The sequence below is a fragment of the Malaya genurostris genome, chromosome 3, assembly GCF_030247185.1.
Source record: "Malaya genurostris strain Urasoe2022 chromosome 3, Malgen_1.1, whole genome shotgun sequence".
Classification (NCBI taxonomy): domain Eukaryota; kingdom Metazoa; phylum Arthropoda; class Insecta; order Diptera; family Culicidae; genus Malaya; species Malaya genurostris.
Window position 1 is genome coordinate 203,922,096 of NC_080572.1, and position 19,665 is coordinate 203,941,760.

The 19,665-nt window shown below is 37.4% G+C and overlaps 1 protein-coding gene across 6 annotated transcripts in view; it reads left to right on the top strand.

The window, feature by feature from the left end:
• LOC131439344 (sodium- and chloride-dependent neutral and basic amino acid transporter B(0+)) overlaps nt 1-19,665 on the top strand; it is a 280,501-nt gene that overhangs the window by 92,555 nt on the left and 168,281 nt on the right. The window contains exons 2-3 of one of the 6 annotated variants that reach the window (XM_058610240.1): nt 3,276-3,651; nt 11,519-11,853. The exons of 1 other annotated variant lie outside the window; for it this stretch is intronic. In XM_058610240.1, the coding sequence (XP_058466223.1) occupies nt 11,824-11,853 (30 nt within the window). In that variant the 5' untranslated portion in view covers nt 3,276-3,651; nt 11,519-11,823. Of the gene's footprint in view, nt 1-3,275; nt 3,652-4,133; nt 4,154-11,518; nt 11,854-19,665 lie in introns of those variants that run through there. 4 more of the 6 variants (XM_058610241.1, XM_058610243.1, XM_058610239.1 and 1 more) reach the window with 4 other exon arrangements.

The window sequence follows — 19,665 nt, forward strand, 5'->3', positions numbered from 1 at the left end:
TATTGCGTGCCAAATAAAATATTTTTTTCTGAACTTTGGTCTATTCCATCGTCCTGAAATGCTCCTCTACGCCGTTCCGTTGCATGGCAGTATAAAAAAATAATTCGAGAAGCTGCATTAAACTTTCCGGCACATAAGTTTCATCGTTCATTATCACTCAGGAAACTTCGTCAAAAATTCGAAGACGCAACCGGGACTTAGCCGTCACACATTGTTTTGCATTGCACGAAAGTTGGAAACATTTCTAATTTTATAGCCACAGTACGTACCGAAAGATCTGGTCTTTTCTGCGTGGTTCCTGAAATCCGTTTTCGTTCCGCTCTCATCCTCCTTGTCTGTTGTCAATAGTGTATGGAGAGGTTTTAGAACTAAATAATGTTATTTTCTACCGTTGAGATGTTTGTTTTTAATAATAAAATTTGTTATTGGTTTGCACTTCCACCCGGGAACGCATGTAGGGGTGTCCACATTTTGTCGCGAACAAGCCTCTTATGTTGAAGTCGGTTGAGCCATCATCATGAAAATTATGCTGATAGAAAGCAGTGCGATTTGTCGCTTACGTCATTTATACGATTATACACCCAGAATTGGAAATTTGTTCTATACTTCATTTGAACATGATCTGTGATCACACTGTAACTTTGAGTGAGCCCAAGTTGGCAAAAATCGATTCTGCTATCTATGAGAAAATTGTGCGAAACGGAAGATGTGCAGTTCGCCGGCTACGTCTTCTGTATTTCCGAAACCGAGAATAGTTGTCATGACCCTTTCAAGCAAAGTTCTGGCATTGCATTCCTTTTGTGGAATTTGACCTCTCTGTTTCAACAGCCTTCGCAGCCGATTCTTAGCTTACAGAATCATTGCGTGGCTAGAACTACGATCCTATTGACACTGAGAATCCTTCCAGGTCGGGACTCATACATACGACAGCAGGCTTGTAAGACCAACGATCTATGCATTGAACCACCAACCGCCGGGTCCAATTCGGCCACATAGTAGCTCTCCAAAAAGCCTAGATTTATCGAAATCAGTTGAATCATTTACGAAAAAAATTGAACTTATACTGCAGAGTACAGTTTGTCGGTTACTGACGTCACTTATACGATTGTACCACCGAAATCGGAATTGTTTGTAATAAGTCTTCCTCACATGATCAACTGCTCGATAACAGTTTTCAATCGAATCAAAGATTTCAAACATTTTAGAAATAGGTTTAGTTATCTCTGGACGAATTGAGCTTATTAAAGAAATTGGAGTTTGTCGGTCTTGTCACTTTAACCATGTGGCTTCAGAACCAGAAGTGTCGGCCATTTGTTCATTGAACTTGATGAATGCCCACATCTCAACTAATAAGCAACAGACATAGTGAAAAGTTGATAATGAAGAAAACATTGAAAATGAAAATTTTATGATAAAATATCGCCCAGAGGAAGGACTCGAACCTTCACCCTTCTCCTTTCTGGGGAGACACTCTACCAACTACGCTACGCTGGAACATGTGCAGAACACGTTCCAGAACTCAAGTGCTGAACTTGTGCCAGATACTGCACACAAGCCGAGTGAGATTCAACTACTGCCCTAGCTGTTGAGTGATCTAATAGTAGTTTTCAAACAAGATAATTAGGCGAATGAAAAAAATGTGATTGGAGATTACGTCACTTCTATAATTATATCTCATAAACAATAAGTATTCGCTATGAGCCCTGATAATACCTCGAAATAAGCCTAACAGTTATTTGCGATTCGTTTTCGATCTTTATCTTTAAACCAATAGTGACTTTCAAAGCAATTTGGAATAGTTGAAATCGGTTCAACCATCTTCGAGAAAATTTAGCGAATGGAAAAAAGATGATTTGTCGGTTACGTCACTTATCTAATTATGATTCCGGAACAGAAAGTGATTTGATTTTCGAACTTGAATAATACACACATACTGATATTTTGCAAATTTGTCGAGGTTGAGTATTGTTTTAAGTGCCTTCCGGGTTCCAATAAAACGACGGGTTTTCCAGTAATTGTATAGAGAAAGACAAGAAGCAAAAAGCGCTGTGCGAAACTCCAATTCGAATGAATCTCGTTGATAAGCTCATGCATTGCATATGGTAGGATCACAATGATGTCTTTTTCTACTAACTGTTTCCAAGTGGTAAGCATTAAATTAAAGTGCCCCGAATATTAGTCCGTAATTTATCATCAAGGCAACGTTCGGTCACATTATATTCACACTTTTCGTTCGGCACGTCAGTACAGACACTGCATTTTATTGGATATTTATTTTATTGAATGCTGACATTTCTACACATTCAGATTCAAAGCTGGTAAAAATGCTTTTGTCTGAGCGCAAGTTTACTAGCTGCGCCAGTAGCTGGCATGTTTGGATGTAGCCCAAGAACGAATCTTGTGCTTTATCCAACCAGTTGAAAGTGGTAAAGCTGGTTCAGGACCAACGAAATCATTCGTTGCACCAGCTCTAACCAACTCATCAGCTCATTCATTTCCAGTAATACCAGCATGGCCGGGTACCCATAAGAGAAAAACCAGCATTTGAAATGCTAAGGTCTTCAATTTGAGTCCGACGTGCGATCTCTAGATTCGACCGTGAATCATTCGAACTGAGTGCTTTTAAAGCTGCCTGACTATCAGAACAAAAAAAAATCGTTTACCACAGACTCTATACTGATGTGCCGATTGTATTCCACACAGAGCCGCGTAGAGTTCTGCTTGGAACACAGTACAGTATCTACCAAGTGAATGAGACTGCTCTAGGCTTATTTCACGACAGTAGACACCAGCACCAGCTCGACCATCCGTATAACAAACTATGTGTTCATCAAGTTCCCTTTCCAAATAACCAGACAACCATTCATCACGAAGAGGATAACTCACACTGAATGCCTCAAAGTTCAAATTTTCGGCAAAAGCGCTGAAACCTATACTTAACCTAAACCTTAACTACAAACTATTTGAATATTTTCTTCTCGCTAGACAACATAGCTTGTATATACGCGAAACATTTCCGTTGCTCGGTGGCTGCTCATATTCCCATATACCATTAAATTTTCAGCCTTCTTTTTTCAAGTATTGCTAAAGGTAAACAAATAAAACATAATCCAAGCTGAGCTCCGTTCAAACTGATTACCTAATGAAAAGAATCTGAATGAGGATTCTCATTCAAATTACGGCTAATCAAATTTCAGAGCTTTTACGATCTGCCCAGAAAGGCTACACAGCACATAATTAATCCTGTCGGTATTATCTTCTCTTCTTATTTTCAGATACACCACCACCATCAGCAGCTACCAACCGGCATCGCAATTTTCAATGGCAACCTCGAATGGCTTCGAATCGAGACCTGGAGAAAAACACCTCCCCGTGCTACGTCATAATCTTGCCAGACAAGAGTTCTCATCAATTTGCCTGCCGTCCGTTGAATAATAGTGAATCGGACTGAACGGTCGGGTTTAGAGGGTAAAGGCAACCGAAGGGTAGCAGCCGGGTGTAGGAGGTTGCTATTTTCTGCAGCATCATCTCATCCGTCGTGCGATGGCATTTGCCGTGGAGCCGGTCGGCGTGGCGTTGTTGTAGTTGTTGATTTAGGATTTGACACAATGACCAAACCAATTAGCTCTTCTATACCCTCCGTGCGGTGAAGTGAGTTAGACAGCGATTAGAAGTAGCGTGAGAAAATTGCATTGCGAAAGCAAATATGTTTGATATGGCGGAGATGAGCAGAGTAGTATAATTCTGAAATGTGATGTGTTATGTGCTATAAGAATGTGGTTTGAAGCAAACAAGGATTAAAACGTATTGTCGCGGGCAGTGTTTAATTATTTGCAGCAATTAATTCGAATAGCTTAACTTAGTTATTATCGGTCTCATTGTTGCTGTTTTTAGTGGAACAAATTTCTAGTTTAAAAAACTTCTAGTTTTTTAGATGTGCTGAAAACGATTTTCTGTATTTTTGGTCATTCATATATTATCAATTGCACCTTAGAAAACAATTGCCTACTAGCTGAGAGTCATTAAATGCAATTGAAGCAATAAGAATAGGGCAACGGCATTCCCATTCATCTCAGCTCCATCATTCATCTTATACTAAAACCATTGGTGTGACTAAGATCTACTGTCTCTGTTTGATGCATTGACTTAAAGGGTAAGATGAAAATTGGAGCATTTGTTTCGCATTTTAGCGTTGCTCTAACAGTATTTTTTTGTCACATAGTTTCTTAGGGCCGTAGCGATGTTATTGTTTGCGATGTTATCAAAGCCGTAACCGTAAACCGTCTTATAAAGCGTACGTAAATGCAGTGGTACGGAAGAAGAAAACACAACACCGCTTTTACGAACGAAACACACTGTGCGCGTTGTTTTGAAGAAATCTGAATAACGGTGTAGACACGAATGTCTTTTGCCGGTGTGTGACTTTCGTTATATACGGCGCTGAGGTAGAAACAAGTCATACTCACCCTAAGAGATGTGCGCCCGAAAGAAAGAAAGAATTTCAATGAATTCAAGTTTTCCTGATAGTTGCATTGGAATTGCCCTGATCTGCGAGGATTCTTAGTGTCATTAGGATCGTAGTACTAGTTATGCAATGATTCTGAACGCTAAGAATCGGGAGCGAAGTCTGTTGAAACAGAAAGGTCAAAATCCACAGAAGGAATGTATTGCCAAGACTTTGCTTGTGACCAAAATTGTTTAAAAATCTTATCATAAAACAGCTATCTAGCAGTAGTAACAGTAACAGAAGTTCAGTATTTCGCTTTGCTCGTTTGTTTCCAAAACCAAACAATTAGAATTAAAACTTTGTCTATATAATCAATATTCAATATTTTTCGTTTTATTTATTGTTAGTGGATATTGCAAAATTGAACTAATTTCTTAAAACTAGCCAGAATATTCCTCTAGCATGCAGGTCTTATTAGCTTATAACAACACAAATTTACCGTGACCAAAACAACCGAACTTAGATTCAAAAAAATGTTTTATCATCCTATTGAATGAGGATAAAATTTATCTGGATCCGACTTCCAGGATAGGAAAAAATAAAAATGTCTATCTTTCATATTGTTGACGACACAAAAAAGTACGAAATTTTCGAAGCAGATTGCAAAACTCTTTGGACTTGTAAAGAGTTTCCCAGAAAGTATGGACGCACTTTGATTTCGCTGTAAATAATTCACAAGTGTTAGATATTCAAATTTTTTTCAATATACTGATAATATTAGACTACAATAACAGAATATTATTCTCAACATTTGCTACTTAGCCATTGTAGACTAGCTGGCGCACCTTCTTGCGAACGTTCCTCATTAAATTCCGTGCAGACTTCTTGGCGAAAGATGACACTTTTTCCAATCTTTTTCGAACTATTGAATGGTTTCGGCTGCCGAGACATGTTTCCTAAGATGTGCCTTCGTTAATGAATAAAATTCCTCAATTGGTCGAAATTGTGGGCAGTTTGGTGGATTCATGTCTTTTGGGACGAAAGTGACATTTTTGGTAGTATACCATTCTACTGTTGATTTCGAGTAGTGGCAAGAAGCAAGATCTGGCCAGAAGACAACAGGATCCTTGTGGCTTCGAATCATGGGTAGAAGTCGTTTTTGTAAACATTTCTTGATGTATTTTTCGCTGTTCATTGAAGCAGTGGAGATGAAGGGTTTCGAAATCTTACCGCAGCTACAAATTGCTTGCCAGGCCATAGCTTTCTTACCAAATTTTTCGACTTCAGTCGATGTCTCGGACTGGTTTAATACTTGCCCTTCTCGCACCGTATATTATTCTGGTCCCAACAAGGATTTGTAATCGAGTTTCACGTAGGTTTCGTCGTCCATGATTATGCAGTTCAAATTTCCTGCAAGAATCGTATTGTATAGCTTTCGAACCCTCGGCCTGACCGATGCTTCTTGTTTCGGACTACGTTTTGGTTGTTTCTGCTTCTTATAGGTTCGAAGATTCAAACGTTCTTCAGCACGAAGAACATTTGACTTCGAAGTGCCCACTTTTTTGGCCACAACCGGAATTGAAATCTCCTTCTTTTGCTCGAACGCCTTCAGTATACGTCTATCCAACTGAGGGTTAGCAGAATCTTTTTTTCGACTCGTTTTCGGTTTATCCTCGAAGGTGTTATCCTCACCGAACTTCCTGATTGCATTTCGCACGGCTTTTTCACTTACTCCTTCCATTTTTGCTATCTTTCTCAGTGACAGTCCGTGTTCTGTGCACCATTTGTACAGAATTTTTCGACGTTGTTGTGCTGAAAGTCCACGCACTTCGAAACAAACTAATGAAAACGAATAAACAACTGCACAAGTGGTTAGAGAAGAGTGTAAACAACAGGACGCAGCCATAAAAATGGACAGATTCTGAACCATTGCGAAATGGCAGCGGTTTTTTCTGGAACAGTCTTTAGGTGCTACAAACTTACTGCAACTGCAACAGTCTCCGGACTAGGATTCCGGAAACAGTTATTCAAAATATACAATATGAAACTTCTAGCGATTTCTCGTGAAAGGTTAATGAGAAAGGCACCGTTACAGGCCTTTTTATTTTGAATCTCTACTTTTTTCTTGGGGTTGTCTTCGATTGTCTTCTCTCGTTTTTGTTCCGCCTTATTTTTCTTTTTCCTTTTATGCGATTCTTTGCAACTCTAGGTCCGATGTTAAAATTGATGTTTTTGAGGTCAGTCAAAATCACTCAAACACATTTTGCAAAATCTTAAAATGCATAACCACGTTTTCAAGTCGAACCTACAATGAATCTTTAAAATCTACCTTCGGATTTTTTGTAACGATAAGGAACCCTGTTTACGCGATTTTTCTTAAGCTCCAAAATGTCTCGACTGATAACACTGGAAATGCTCGAACGATAAAAGTTATAATATGGAAGAAAAATTACCTAGAAATTGTCAGTAATATAAATGCTTTCAAAATCTACTACCGAATAATTTTGTGGTAGCAGAAAAGCTGAGAAACATTGTGGGTTCGGGTTGGGACGGGATCACTCTATCCTAATTGTAGAAATTAGTGTCGAAGTAGAAGTTAAGATAACTTTTTGAAGAACTAAATCATTATCCAAAAATTAAAATTATCAGGTGTACAACTTTTCTTCCGCCGTTTTCCGATAGGTGGCTGTCCGGCTGAGACTGGTCAAAATAAATAGATGATAATGCCTTTAAAGTGAGTGTGTACAGTGCCTAATGAATTGTCATCATCGTTTCAATGACAGTTGTTCTTGTTTTCGTATTATTCACACTCGAAAATGTTTGTTTATGTGCCCAATTCTCGCCATTTGCGGGAAGTTTTACTTTTCTGTTACAATTCGCAAAAAAAAATGCAGCTGAAGCGCATCGAATGCTCTCAGAAACTGCTGCTCTTAGTAAAACAACATGTCGGGAGTGGTTTCAACGTTTTAAAAATGGTTATTTCGATGTGGAAGACAAACATGGTGGTAGAAGAGAAGAAACCTTCAAAGATGAACAACTAGAAGCATTGCTTGATGAAGAGCTCTTAAAACCGAGTGAAACCATCACAGGAGATCGCTATCGAACGCAACTGTTGACCTTAGTCGCGCGCTAAAAGAAAAGCGGCCACAGTATCAAGAACGATATGACAAAGTCATCCTTCAACACGACAATGCTCGGCCTCACATCACAAAAAAGGTCAAAAAGTACCTGGAAACGCTGAACGCCCCCACCCGCCGTATTCCCCAGATGTCGTCCCTTCTGACTTCCACTTATTCCGTTCGATGGCACACGGCCTGACAGATCAACATTTTCAGTCCTTCGAAGAGTTGGAAAAATGGATTGCTTCATGGAAAGCGTCAAAAGAGGACTCCTTTTTTTCGAGCCGGGATCCGAAAATTGCCGGAAAGATGGGAGAAAGTTGTCGCTAGCGATGGACAATACTTTGAATAATACATCTGTAAGCACTTTTTCGCAATAAAGCTTTTAATTTTGGTGAAAAACGGCGGAAGCAAAGTTGTACACCTGATATATAAACATCTTTTCTACTTTTTTTAAATGATATTTAATTTAACTTAAATTGGCCACATTTGTTGGTAATTTGATTGGTATGAATTAAAAAGTAGAAAAGTTACAACTGAAATAATATTCTGGCATTTTTCTAATAAGAAATAGTCATCATGCAAAAATGCATGTTCCATTTTGAAAAAATAGTATTGAGTAAAACTGGTCTTTTCATCTGGGCCAAAACAATGTTTTGCATACTGACGATGTGTGTAAAGTATTATCCAAAATGGAACAATACCTGTATTTGTCACCTTTTTTGCACTTTTCACTCCATGTGAAAACAGTCCAAAACTGCAAGGAAAAGAAGCCCAGCCTATGTTTTCAAATAAGAATTGGATTGTTTCGAAGAAAAACTTATCTTTAGAAGATCTTTATAGCAAATTCTTTCCAAAGCGATATTGAGATAAAACCAGCGAAACTGTTGACACGAATTACATCAGCACTGTTATAGACAACATTTAAGATGAATTTGCTAACAGATTTCAGTGATTCAAAGCCAAAATTACTTCAACATTCACAATAAAACCTTTAAACACAGATAGTAACAATATTCATGTGAATTTTTAAGAATTAAAAAAGAGTTTTCTTGTAGTACTATTTATTGTTGAAAAGAAAAAAATTATGGCTCTTCAAAACGTTAGAAAGCTCTTTTGACTCAAGGGTTTTCGATTCTTGTTCTAGTATCTTCCAAAATTTCCCTTGAACATATCAAGTGGTGTGCAACAGAATCGTGAAGTAACAACCTCGTGAATTTATTAATAAAGTGCTATATGAAACATTTTATAGTATTGCGCCAACATTTCTAGATAATGTTATGAGATAAGTATAAATAGATCATTGAAATTATGAAGTTTTCTTAAGTTTAAAATTGGAACACTTCAAATAGTAATGGACTTTGTTTTTCGCCTTTCTCCTATAGAAAGGCTATGCAATCGGTGTGAAAACTGACTTTACAACCAGCTCAGTCAAAATCACAAAATGTCTGTGTGTGTGTATAAGTGTGTGTGTATGTATATATGTATGTATGTGATAAATTCTGTCACTTAATTTTCTCAAAGATTACTGAACCTATTTTCACAAACTCAGATTCAAATAAAAGGTCTTATGGTCCCACAGATTTTTATGAAATTTTATCGCGATCCGACTTCCGTTTCCAGAATTACAGGGTGATATGCACCAAAAAAGGAAGAAAAAAAAACAGTCACACACGTTTCTCAGAGATGGCAGAACCGATTTTCACAAACTTAGATTCAAATGAAAGGTCATATAGCCTCATACAATTTCCGATATTTTCTTTCCATATCTGGTTATTGGAAATGCGTCTTCGGCTGCCTGTTTGATTCGCTCTGAAGCAACAAACTACGTGCATATAACCTTTGCATAAGTTGTGTCTATGAAAATGTCTGTTGGAAGGGGTTTGAAATTTTGTAACCTAGTATGAGAATCATCAAGTCGAATCATCGATTCGATTTTCTGCGATAATTGAAGACAAACACGAGTAAAGGTCCTAATTGCAAATGAGAGTTGCTATTTGTTTACTTTCTAACTCTTTACATAGAATGACGACTGAACCGATTGAATTTCGATCTGTAGTTAAGATATAGTTGGGAAATACAGGAATATGCCGTAATAATTGGAAGAGAAACTGTTGTTTGCACTTGGGACCTTTTCTAATGTTTGTCGAGAATTGTCCACTTGCGATTCTCGTTTGGTAGAAAAATTCTCTCACGGTTCATGCATTGAGAGGCAGCTAGTTCTGGTAGCATCATATACCAGATTGAATATGATGTTGTAAACAATGTAGAGAAATATCGAACCGCTCTCTGCCAAATTATCGGCAATCACCAACACTGGATGTAGGTTTCATCATCTTGTACCAGACAAAATTGTTTTGCTTATCGCTACGATTTGTAGTCACACACCCTTCTTGTTAGTTATTTTTTTTGAAAATCCGGCTCGTTTTTTTGGCTCGATGCATGGTTGAACACATCACTCTCAGCTTGCTTGCGACATCTTGGGGGGCGATGTCTGGGCTCCGCTTGAAATAGTTGGTCTCTCTTTGTGACGTTTTCACGACGTCGATTTCTTTTCGATCTAGTTTTCCCAATTGTTGGTAAACGTTTTCTGAACACAATTATAGCCTTGGTGACAGTTAATTTGGCCACCATAAAAAATTTCGTCAGCATGATGTGCGAGTAGTATTGAATTTCGCGATGCGCGAGCAATATTTTAATGCGTTACTCCCTCTTTTTCACAATAAAAGAGAAAATCTCTAAGTACAAGAATATGCGTGATGATTATCACATACAGCTTTTGATTGGGATGTTGCGCAATTTGTTTTTTTTTGCGAAGCCAGTCGATTGCTCGGCTGTTTTTGACATGCAAACTAAAATGTCACGACAAAGCACACTAAAGATAATTAATCCATTTGAGAGTAATTATTGTGTGAGTGTTGCCAACTACTTTTCGAGACGCTCTCTTTGATCGTGAACTGGAGCAAAAACGTAAAAGATGGAAACAATGAGTAGCTTTCGAAGACAAAACAAATTGTTGGTATTACATTCCTTTGGTGGAATTCGGCCTTCAGTTTCAACAGACTTCGCAGCCGATTCATAGCGTACAGAACTATTACATGGTTGATACTACAATCCTACTGACACTTCCAGGTCGAAACTCGACAACATACGACAACTGGCTTGAAAGAATCTCAAAATGGAACATGCTATTTTCGTAGAGGCAAATGACATGTATTGTAGCGTCTCAGGAGTTATTTCTAGAACATACAATGTTATATGTTTCGTGTTTGTTTTTGAATCCTTCATGGAGAGACATTTTTTTGCCAGTAAAAGTTTCTAGGTATAGTAAATCTCTAATTTCTTTATTCCTAATTTCATTTAGTTTTAATTGTATACTACCAACTTCGAAGTGCTTTGCTTTGGTAGATTTCCTAATTCACTCTATTCTTCCTGTCTACCATTTAAAAAGACAGAATAACCTCCTTTTTAACTCTAAGATCAACGTCAGTATTATTGATGTCTCCCGGTAAGCAAACACTCATGTATATTTTGATAATTTCACTAGTCACGTTCATTTGCATGTATTATTAATATGATCAATGATCTTCTATATTAAAAGTAAATTAGTATATCGTGGTATCTACAGAATTTATTTGTCACGTTTCTATGACGTGGGTTACCAATTAACATTATGCTGTTTGCTATTGATTAAACATTATATAGCACCGTTATATTTGGCGCATAATTTTACAACGACTAATGTAATCGCGTAACACGCTGCCACAGAAGCGAAGCTATGAAAGCCAGCTTCAATTAGATGAATGGCCGCTATAATAATAATAGCCAAATCTGTAGATTACGAACATCGCTCAACACGTAGCGAGATAATTTTGATTCAATTCAAATTTCCCTCGACTCGACAACGCTATGATAAAATAACTACAACATTTCTGTTTCATCTTCTTGGCAGGTTATGTCCCCTCGTTATCACAACCTTAGTGCTGTCGTAACGGCATGCGGAAAAGAAGAATCAAATGACGTTCCCCGCCGCCAGTAGTGCCTGCTTCTTCTTCGTCAGCTGCTATCGGTTCGGTAGAAGAATAGATGTGATAATTTCCAGTGTACTCTCAGTGACCACCCAGAAAAAAATCTAGCTGTGAAAAAAGGTGTGGAGAGCGAAAGTATCGTGCAATTCTGCCTGCCGGTACAGAGAACTGACACCCGGTGGCAACGTCCCCCCCCTGCAAGGCCCCCAGCGTTCGTGATATCCCCACAATGAAGTGGAACAAGAAGCCGAAACAGTCGGTAAGCTTCAAAAACAAAAACCCCATCCAATGCGTTTGGAAACAGCTACTTTCAAAAGGCACCCGTTGCCACCCACATCATTATTTTTTATTCTTCTGGCACATACTCCTGACCTGAAAAATTCCGGTGCACAAATCTGAATGCACCATTTTCGTGACAACATTTACACGACACTGCAGCAATTGCTTGATCGAAATTGAAATGAGAAATAGCAACAGTACTACGTTCGATGGTTCGTTCGGTTCAAGAGCAATGCCGCATTGTTTTGATAGCGCACTCGGGGAAGTTCGGAATGCAAGGCCACCCTCACGTATTTGCAATTATCGCCTTTCTACACCGATAGTAGGATATTGAATTGTGGTGACACTTTCGGTTTATCGCTTTGGTAGAATCAATTTCAAATCGAAGCGGGCCATGTCGTTTCTGTTTGTTCGTCTACAATCCATTAGCCACTGGGAAAACTTGTTAACAGAGAAACTGATAAATGTGACATGTTTTCGTTTTGGCAATGACAATGGCGTTCATTGTTTAATGGGCTGGTAGGATAGGGGTGTTGATGTTTGAATTTCTCAAATCGCGTTTATAGTTTATAGTTTATGTTCTGGATTATTCCAATTCCTCATTGTTTACAAAAATGTAGTATTTTGTTAAAGTTTCAAGTATTGAAAAAATAAAACAACAGCGTATACCAGTTCTACAGTTCTAATTGGATTTTTCATTAAAAAATTCGAGCTACAAAGAGAATATTCAGGATTTTTCTAGTTCTAGATGCATTATATTTGACAATCTAAAAATTGGAATCTGAAAATAATTAAAAAAAAAATGGCATCCCTGCAACGTCTTACTCGTTTTTCAAATATAGGAAAAATAAAACAGCAGTGTAGACCAGTTTTAAAATGTTTAACTGTTCGGATGAATAAAACTAAAACGGCTAACTGGGGATGAGTTTTGTTCAGTTTCAGTTCTATTATCCATTTATCATTTAAAATTTTAAACTGTTTGACATACTGCTTGGGGTTCTCGCTCTGTCGTGAATTACAAAATTTATCACTTGAATTACAATTACAACCACGACTATCTTTACCAGCAAATGTTTCAACAAGCTTAATTTGGTATTCTTCAGGTTAAAGTTGAACCTTAAAGGTGAAAGGTAGTGTCATAAAATACGCGCAAAATTTTATCCGCTTCAGTTGAACGAACCGTCGCACAAAGCATAACAAAAAAAACCGACACATTGAAACCAGAACTTTTCTCAGTGATTGAGCGCAGTGGGCTTACCTCTCGTTATGTTGGCTTGTAAAAAAGACTGGACGTAATGAATTTTTCCTGTCAAGGTTGAAGTTTTAGCTTTGCTATAAAAATTGCTACAATCTAAAATAATACCAATTATATGATAATAATAACAATTATATGATACACAGCCAAGCATTATTGCTCCAGCAACATCAATGCATTGAGCTCAACAGAGTTGAACATTTTTAGCGTTATAAATGACAGTTACTTAGAAAATGAACGATTACTTACAATACCCATTATATTGTATTCAACTCGTTTTCATTTCAACACAAAACCCAATGCTGCATAAATTCGCGTCATTAATTGATATGTAATTTTTGCTCACGATACAATGCCACCGAGTCCACCGTGCATTTCGCACACCACCTCAATGCGAAACAGCAGCGCGCAAGCAATAAAAAATGCGGAAAAGTTTATGCAAACTTTTTCAAATTTCGGTTGTTTTTGCCGAAAAAATGATCCAAATTCGACTTCCGGTTCCGGTATTACAGTGCGATAAGTGAAAATTTTCCATTTCAAGATTATTTTTTCACGAGCGATGGCGAAACGAGGTGCACATTTATATAATACTTACTGCTTAATTCATCTAGTTGGCAGATTTTGTTAGTTGGTGAATATATAGAACTACTTTGGGACTACTAGTCCCCGGTTTCCGCTTTCGAAAGCACCGATAATAGTGAAGAACATCTCCAAAAACCGAAACTCACTTCGATTTCTCAGCAACGATTAAGCCGATTTTCACAAATCAGGATTCAAATTAAAGTTCTTATTGTCCTTAAATATACTGCGCAATTTCATTCTGATCCGACTTCCGGTTCCGAAATTATAAGGCGATGAGTGTCAAAACATTCAAATCGTCATGACGATGCATGACGTAATGACGTCAATGACGATGCCAAAGTAGTACGCGACGGTACGTGCGGCTTTGCTTCGTTCGCAGCGTGCTTTGTTCAATTTCGTATAGCGTGCAGAGTTGCATTAAAATTTATATTTTCAGGTGAAAAAACTGTAAATTGTTTAATTATTTTATTCAATTTGTACCTACTTGTTAGTGTTATAACGATGCTTTTCTATAAAAGTACACTTATTGCCTTTCTCATATAGAAAGTTTATGCAATCTTTTGAAAAATTGACTAGTGAAAATTTTCCCAGAGGGCTAAGTGTTCTATATCATTCGACACAGTTCATCATGTTGAGCAATGTATGTGTTTGTTCGTGTATGTGTATACTCATAAAATAAAAAATCTCATAGTCCCAAAGGTTGCTATTGAATTTCATCATGCACGCCGTCACTTAGAGTGACAATGCAAAAAAGGATTTACAATTCTTCTAGATTTGGCTCAAAGCTGATTCAATGTAGGTTATATTAGTTACTTACTAAACGAACCGACTTCGGCTATACTGGTTCCAAGTAATGGAAATAGTGATGTGATGTGATGTGATGTGAAGTGAAGCCACCATCAGTTCAAGGACTTGCCAGTGGATGCGGGTAGACTTACAGTAGCCCCGATATGACTCATCCATTCACCTTCTTACTATAGCTGTTACCGAAAAGCGAACAAAAAGGGTTGGGCGGATACGTAAGTAGAGTCACTTACTCGTATTCCGCGGGAATAAAAGATGCCCTTCCAACCATAATATCCAGTGCATGGATGAAGCATATCGCTATACATGCTTGAACCCGCCTGATGGTTTGTTGGAGAAGGGCGCGTCAGACTCATGTCAAACCTTCAGAAGGAAACAAGTTTCCTTCCAGTGACTTGGGCTGGCTATCCACAATCCCTCGTCCAGTCATCAATTCGTCCGATGCCCTGATGCTCCCTCCTCTTTACGCTCCCGTGCAAAATGTTTTATATTGATAAATACAATGAAACATAGTGTAATGAAATTAATATAACATAATGATATAATAGATTACAAAATAATATAATATAACATAATATAATATAATATATTACGAAACATGATATAAAATAACAGTTAATGTAGAGTGTCAGTTATGCTCTTCTATCTTCGAAATACTGCCGGAAGTAGAATATTTCTCTTCTAATAATAATAATAATATCTACATCTATAAAAATAATATATGTTATTATTATTGATGACCAATTAATAATAATAACAATAAATATAATTATGAAAATAACAATAAAAAAGTACGGGTGTGTAATGTCAGAGACATAACTGGATGTCGTGAATACGAATATGACACGCTTTATTTATGCTTCCAAATTCGAATTGGTAGTTCATCGATTGTTTGAATTGTGCAACTTTCCCCTCTTTCATTACTAGAAATTTAAACGATGCGCCTAGACTAAATTACAGATTAGTTACATTAAACATTCTGAAACGCACTTAAATACTATGAAATAAGCAGTATAGTTCTTTATAATAAAAAAAATGGTGACGATTTGAGTTAGTTCAGCACGCAGACTCTGAATTCTAAACCCATATTCCAGAACTAAGCTCTAAAACATGAAGACGATTTTTTCGCCATGACTACCAGAATGGGTTTTATAGAGTACAGTAAAGTAAATTTCCGCATAATTCTTTAGGAGTATTATTATGGTTCTAAAAAGAACCGAATAGAAGAAGTCTGGAATAAAGAACTGGATCCTGAGTTCAAAAACTAAATTTAGAACCAATAACAGACTCAGAGTCCAGTTTCAATTCTAGAATTGCAATTTAGAAACTCAAATTAGTTCCGGAATACAGTTCCAGAATCCAGTTTCAGCACACAGGCTGTGAATTCTAAACCTATATTGCGGAACTACAATCTGAAAATTGAACTTCTCGTTATGACTACCGAAAACCAAATGATGGCAGGTGCTCTCTCCGTCGCTGATGGTTTAACTCTCGCGATGGCAGTCTGCTCGCCTTGAAGGCCAGCAAGCGAATGAAAGTTGTTACGCAAAAGGCGCTCTCTCCGTCGCTGCTGATTGATGGTTTAAAGCAGCCCTTACACGTGACAATAGTATTGTCAATCCAAAGTATTGTCAATACCGTCAATCCAATTGACTTGGTAACTTGAGTCCGCATTTTTTGAGAAAATCAAGCGTTTGGAGCTTCAAATATTGCAAATGAATATTAAAATATAGAAAGAAGAGATTATTGCACATATTTAACAGTTTCTCTCTGGAGAGAAAGTATTGTTGGATTGATGAGCAGTTTTGATTTTTTTTCGTCAATCCAATGAAGTTTCCATTACACGATCAAAAGTATTGTCAATACTCCTTGTATTGACAATAATATTGTCTCGTGTAAGGGCTGCTTAACTCTCGCGATGGCAGTCTTCTCGTCTTGATGGCCATTACAATTATAGTTGCTACCTAAGCGTTTGAGGTTTGAACCACGCAAAAGGTGCACTCTCCGTCGCTGCTGGTTGATGGTTTAACTCTCGCGATGGCAGTCTGCTCGCCTTGAAGGCCAGCAAGCGAATGAAAGTTGCTACCTGAGCGTTTGAGGTTTTAACCACGCAAAACGCAGTCTGCTCGCCTTGAAGGCCAGCAAGCGAATGAAAGTTGCTACCTGAGCGTTTGAGGTTTTAACCACGCAAAAGGCGCTCTCTCCGTCGCTGCTGGTTGATGGTTTAACTCTCGCGATGGCAGTCTTCTCGTCTTGATGGCCAGCAAGCGAATTATAGTTGCTACCTAAGCGTTTGAGGTTTTAACCACGCAAAAGGCACTCTCCGTCGCTGCTGGTTGAAGGTTCAACTCCCACGACGTCTGCTTCCACCGAACGCACGAAAAGAAATGATCGATTTTCGACCACGGTTCCCCTTTTATACGCATGCAGTTGAAGATATGTGCCTGACTACCTCTAAATCGTCGTCCTTGCGCGAAAAATCCAAGCGAAAGTAAAGAGTTTCCCGCATTATTTTGAAATTTTGAGAAAACTTAATTTTTGAGTTGTTTGTGGTTATCTCACACTGTTCAAAATATTATCCTAAATTCCTGATCATATTTTTGATGAAATGGTGAAAGAATTATGTTACTACCATTAATACAAGTCGAGATATTCACGATTAAGTTCTGTCCATTCTTCCATATGGCTAATTTTGAAAAGGCACCTCATAGTAAAGTAAGTCGTATTCACGACAAAAAAATGGTGACGATTTGAGTTAGTTCAGCACGCAGACTCTGAATTCTAAACCCATATTCCAGAACTAAGCTCTAAAACATGAAGACGATTTTTCGCCATCTGGTAGTCATGGCGATGGGTTTTATAGAGTACAGTAAAGTAAATTTCCGCATAATTCTTTAGGAGTATTATTATGGTTCTAAACCGAATAGAAGAAGTCTGGAATAAAGAACTGGATCCTGAGTTCAAAAACTAAATTTAGAACCAATAACAGACTCAGAATCCAGTTTCAATTCTAGAATTGCAATTTAGAAACTCAAATTAGTTCCGGAATACAGTTCCAGAATCCAGTTTCAGCACACAGGCTCTGAATTCTAAACCTATATTGCGGAACTACAATCTGAAAATTGAACTTCTCGTTATGACTACCGAAAACCAAATGATGGCAGGTGCTCTCTCCGTCGCTGCTGGTTGATGGTTTAACTCTCGCGATGGCAGTCTACTCGCCTTGAAGGCCAGCAAGCGAATGAAAGTTGCTACCTGAGCGTTTGATGTTTTAACCACGCAAAAGGCGCTCTCTCCGTCGCTGCTGGTTGATGGTTTAACTCTCGCGATGGCAGTCTGCTCACCTTGAAGGCCAGCAAGCGAATGAAAGTTGCTACCTGAGCGTTTGAGGTTTTAACCACGCAAAAGGCGCTCTCTCCGTCGCTGCTGGTTGATGGTTTAACTCTCGCGATGACAGTCTTCTCGTCTTGATGGCCAGCAAGCGAATTATAGTTGCTACCTAAGCGTTTGAGGTTTGAACCACGCAAAAGGTGCACTCTCCGTCGCTGCTGGTTGATGGTTTAACTCTCGCGATGGTAGTCTTCTCGTCTTGAGTAAAGAGTTTTCCGCATTATTTTGAAATTTTGAGAAAACTTAATTTTTAAGTTGTTTGTGGTTATCTCACACTGTTCAAAATATTATCCTAAATTCCTGATCATATTTTTGATGAAATGGTGAAAGAATTATGTTGCTACCATTAATACAAGTCGAGATATTCACGATTAAGTTCAGCCCATTCTTCCATATGGCTAATTTTGAAAAGGCACCCCATAGTAAAGTAAGTCGTATTCACGACAAAAACAATATAATATAGTACAATGAATTATATAATAAATAATAGAATAAATAAAATGATATGTTGCGATATTCTTGATATTATATTACTTGAATTTATATGTCATTTCTCATCCTCTCATTCTGCCATCAACGCATTCCATAGACCATTTGTCACCACAGACACACGTGTAGGCATGAAACAGGAACCAGTGAGAACCAAGCTCACCTTGTGACGACCTTGATATTTAGTTGAAAGTTACTTTAAAAATGATAACTTATAAGAAAAAAAAATTTATCTTTTGCGCAGAGGTACGTAGTACTACTCATAATAAACCCTATAATATAATATAATATAATATAATACAACATAATGCAATACAATATAACATAATATAATAGAATACAATATAATATAATATAATAAAATATATTATAATATAATACAATATAATGTGATATAATGCAGTGCAGTATAATACCATACAACATAGTATATAATAACATAAAATAGTGTAAGACGATAATATATGAAATAATATGCTACGATACGATATAACAGTTAATGTCGCAGTGTAAGTTACGCTCTTCTAATAATAATAATAATAATAATAATAATAACAATAATAATAAAAATAATAATAATAAAAATAATAATAATAATAATAATAATAATAATAATAATAATAATTAATATAATAATAATAATACATGATGTAATAAACAACAGAATTATATGTTGTAATATACTATGATAAACACTGCATTTTAGGATGGGCTTCAACCTACAAGCCATTTCGCACCCTCTCATTCTGCTACTAACGCAGAAGGCGATAGCACCCAGTCGACGCCGTTCTATTGACCAAATGTCATCATAGACGCTCGGGGAGGCATGAGATAGGAACTTGTGAGGACTTAGTTATCTCACCATTTGACGACCGGTTCCAAGTAATGGAAATAGTGGTCAAAAACTCTAGAACAAGATTCACTCAATTTTCACTGAGATGATTTGACCGATTCCCACAAACGTAGGCTCAAGTAAAAGTTCCTATAGTCTCATAGGGTGCTGTTTAATTTCATCCGGGTCCGACTTCCGATTCTAGATCTATAGGGCGATGTGTTCAATCATTTAGTGCGACGATGCAAAATAAAGTAAAATTCTCATTAACTTGACATAACTGTTTACAAATTGAAAAGGTTATGTTAGTTTATACCCAAAGAAAGTTTCTTATTTTATTCAAGATAGAAAAAAAAATTCTTGACAGAATCAGCCAGTGAATGAGAAAGGCATCATTACACCACTAGGTGGATTAAAACAGGTTTTATTTTCAAATAGCT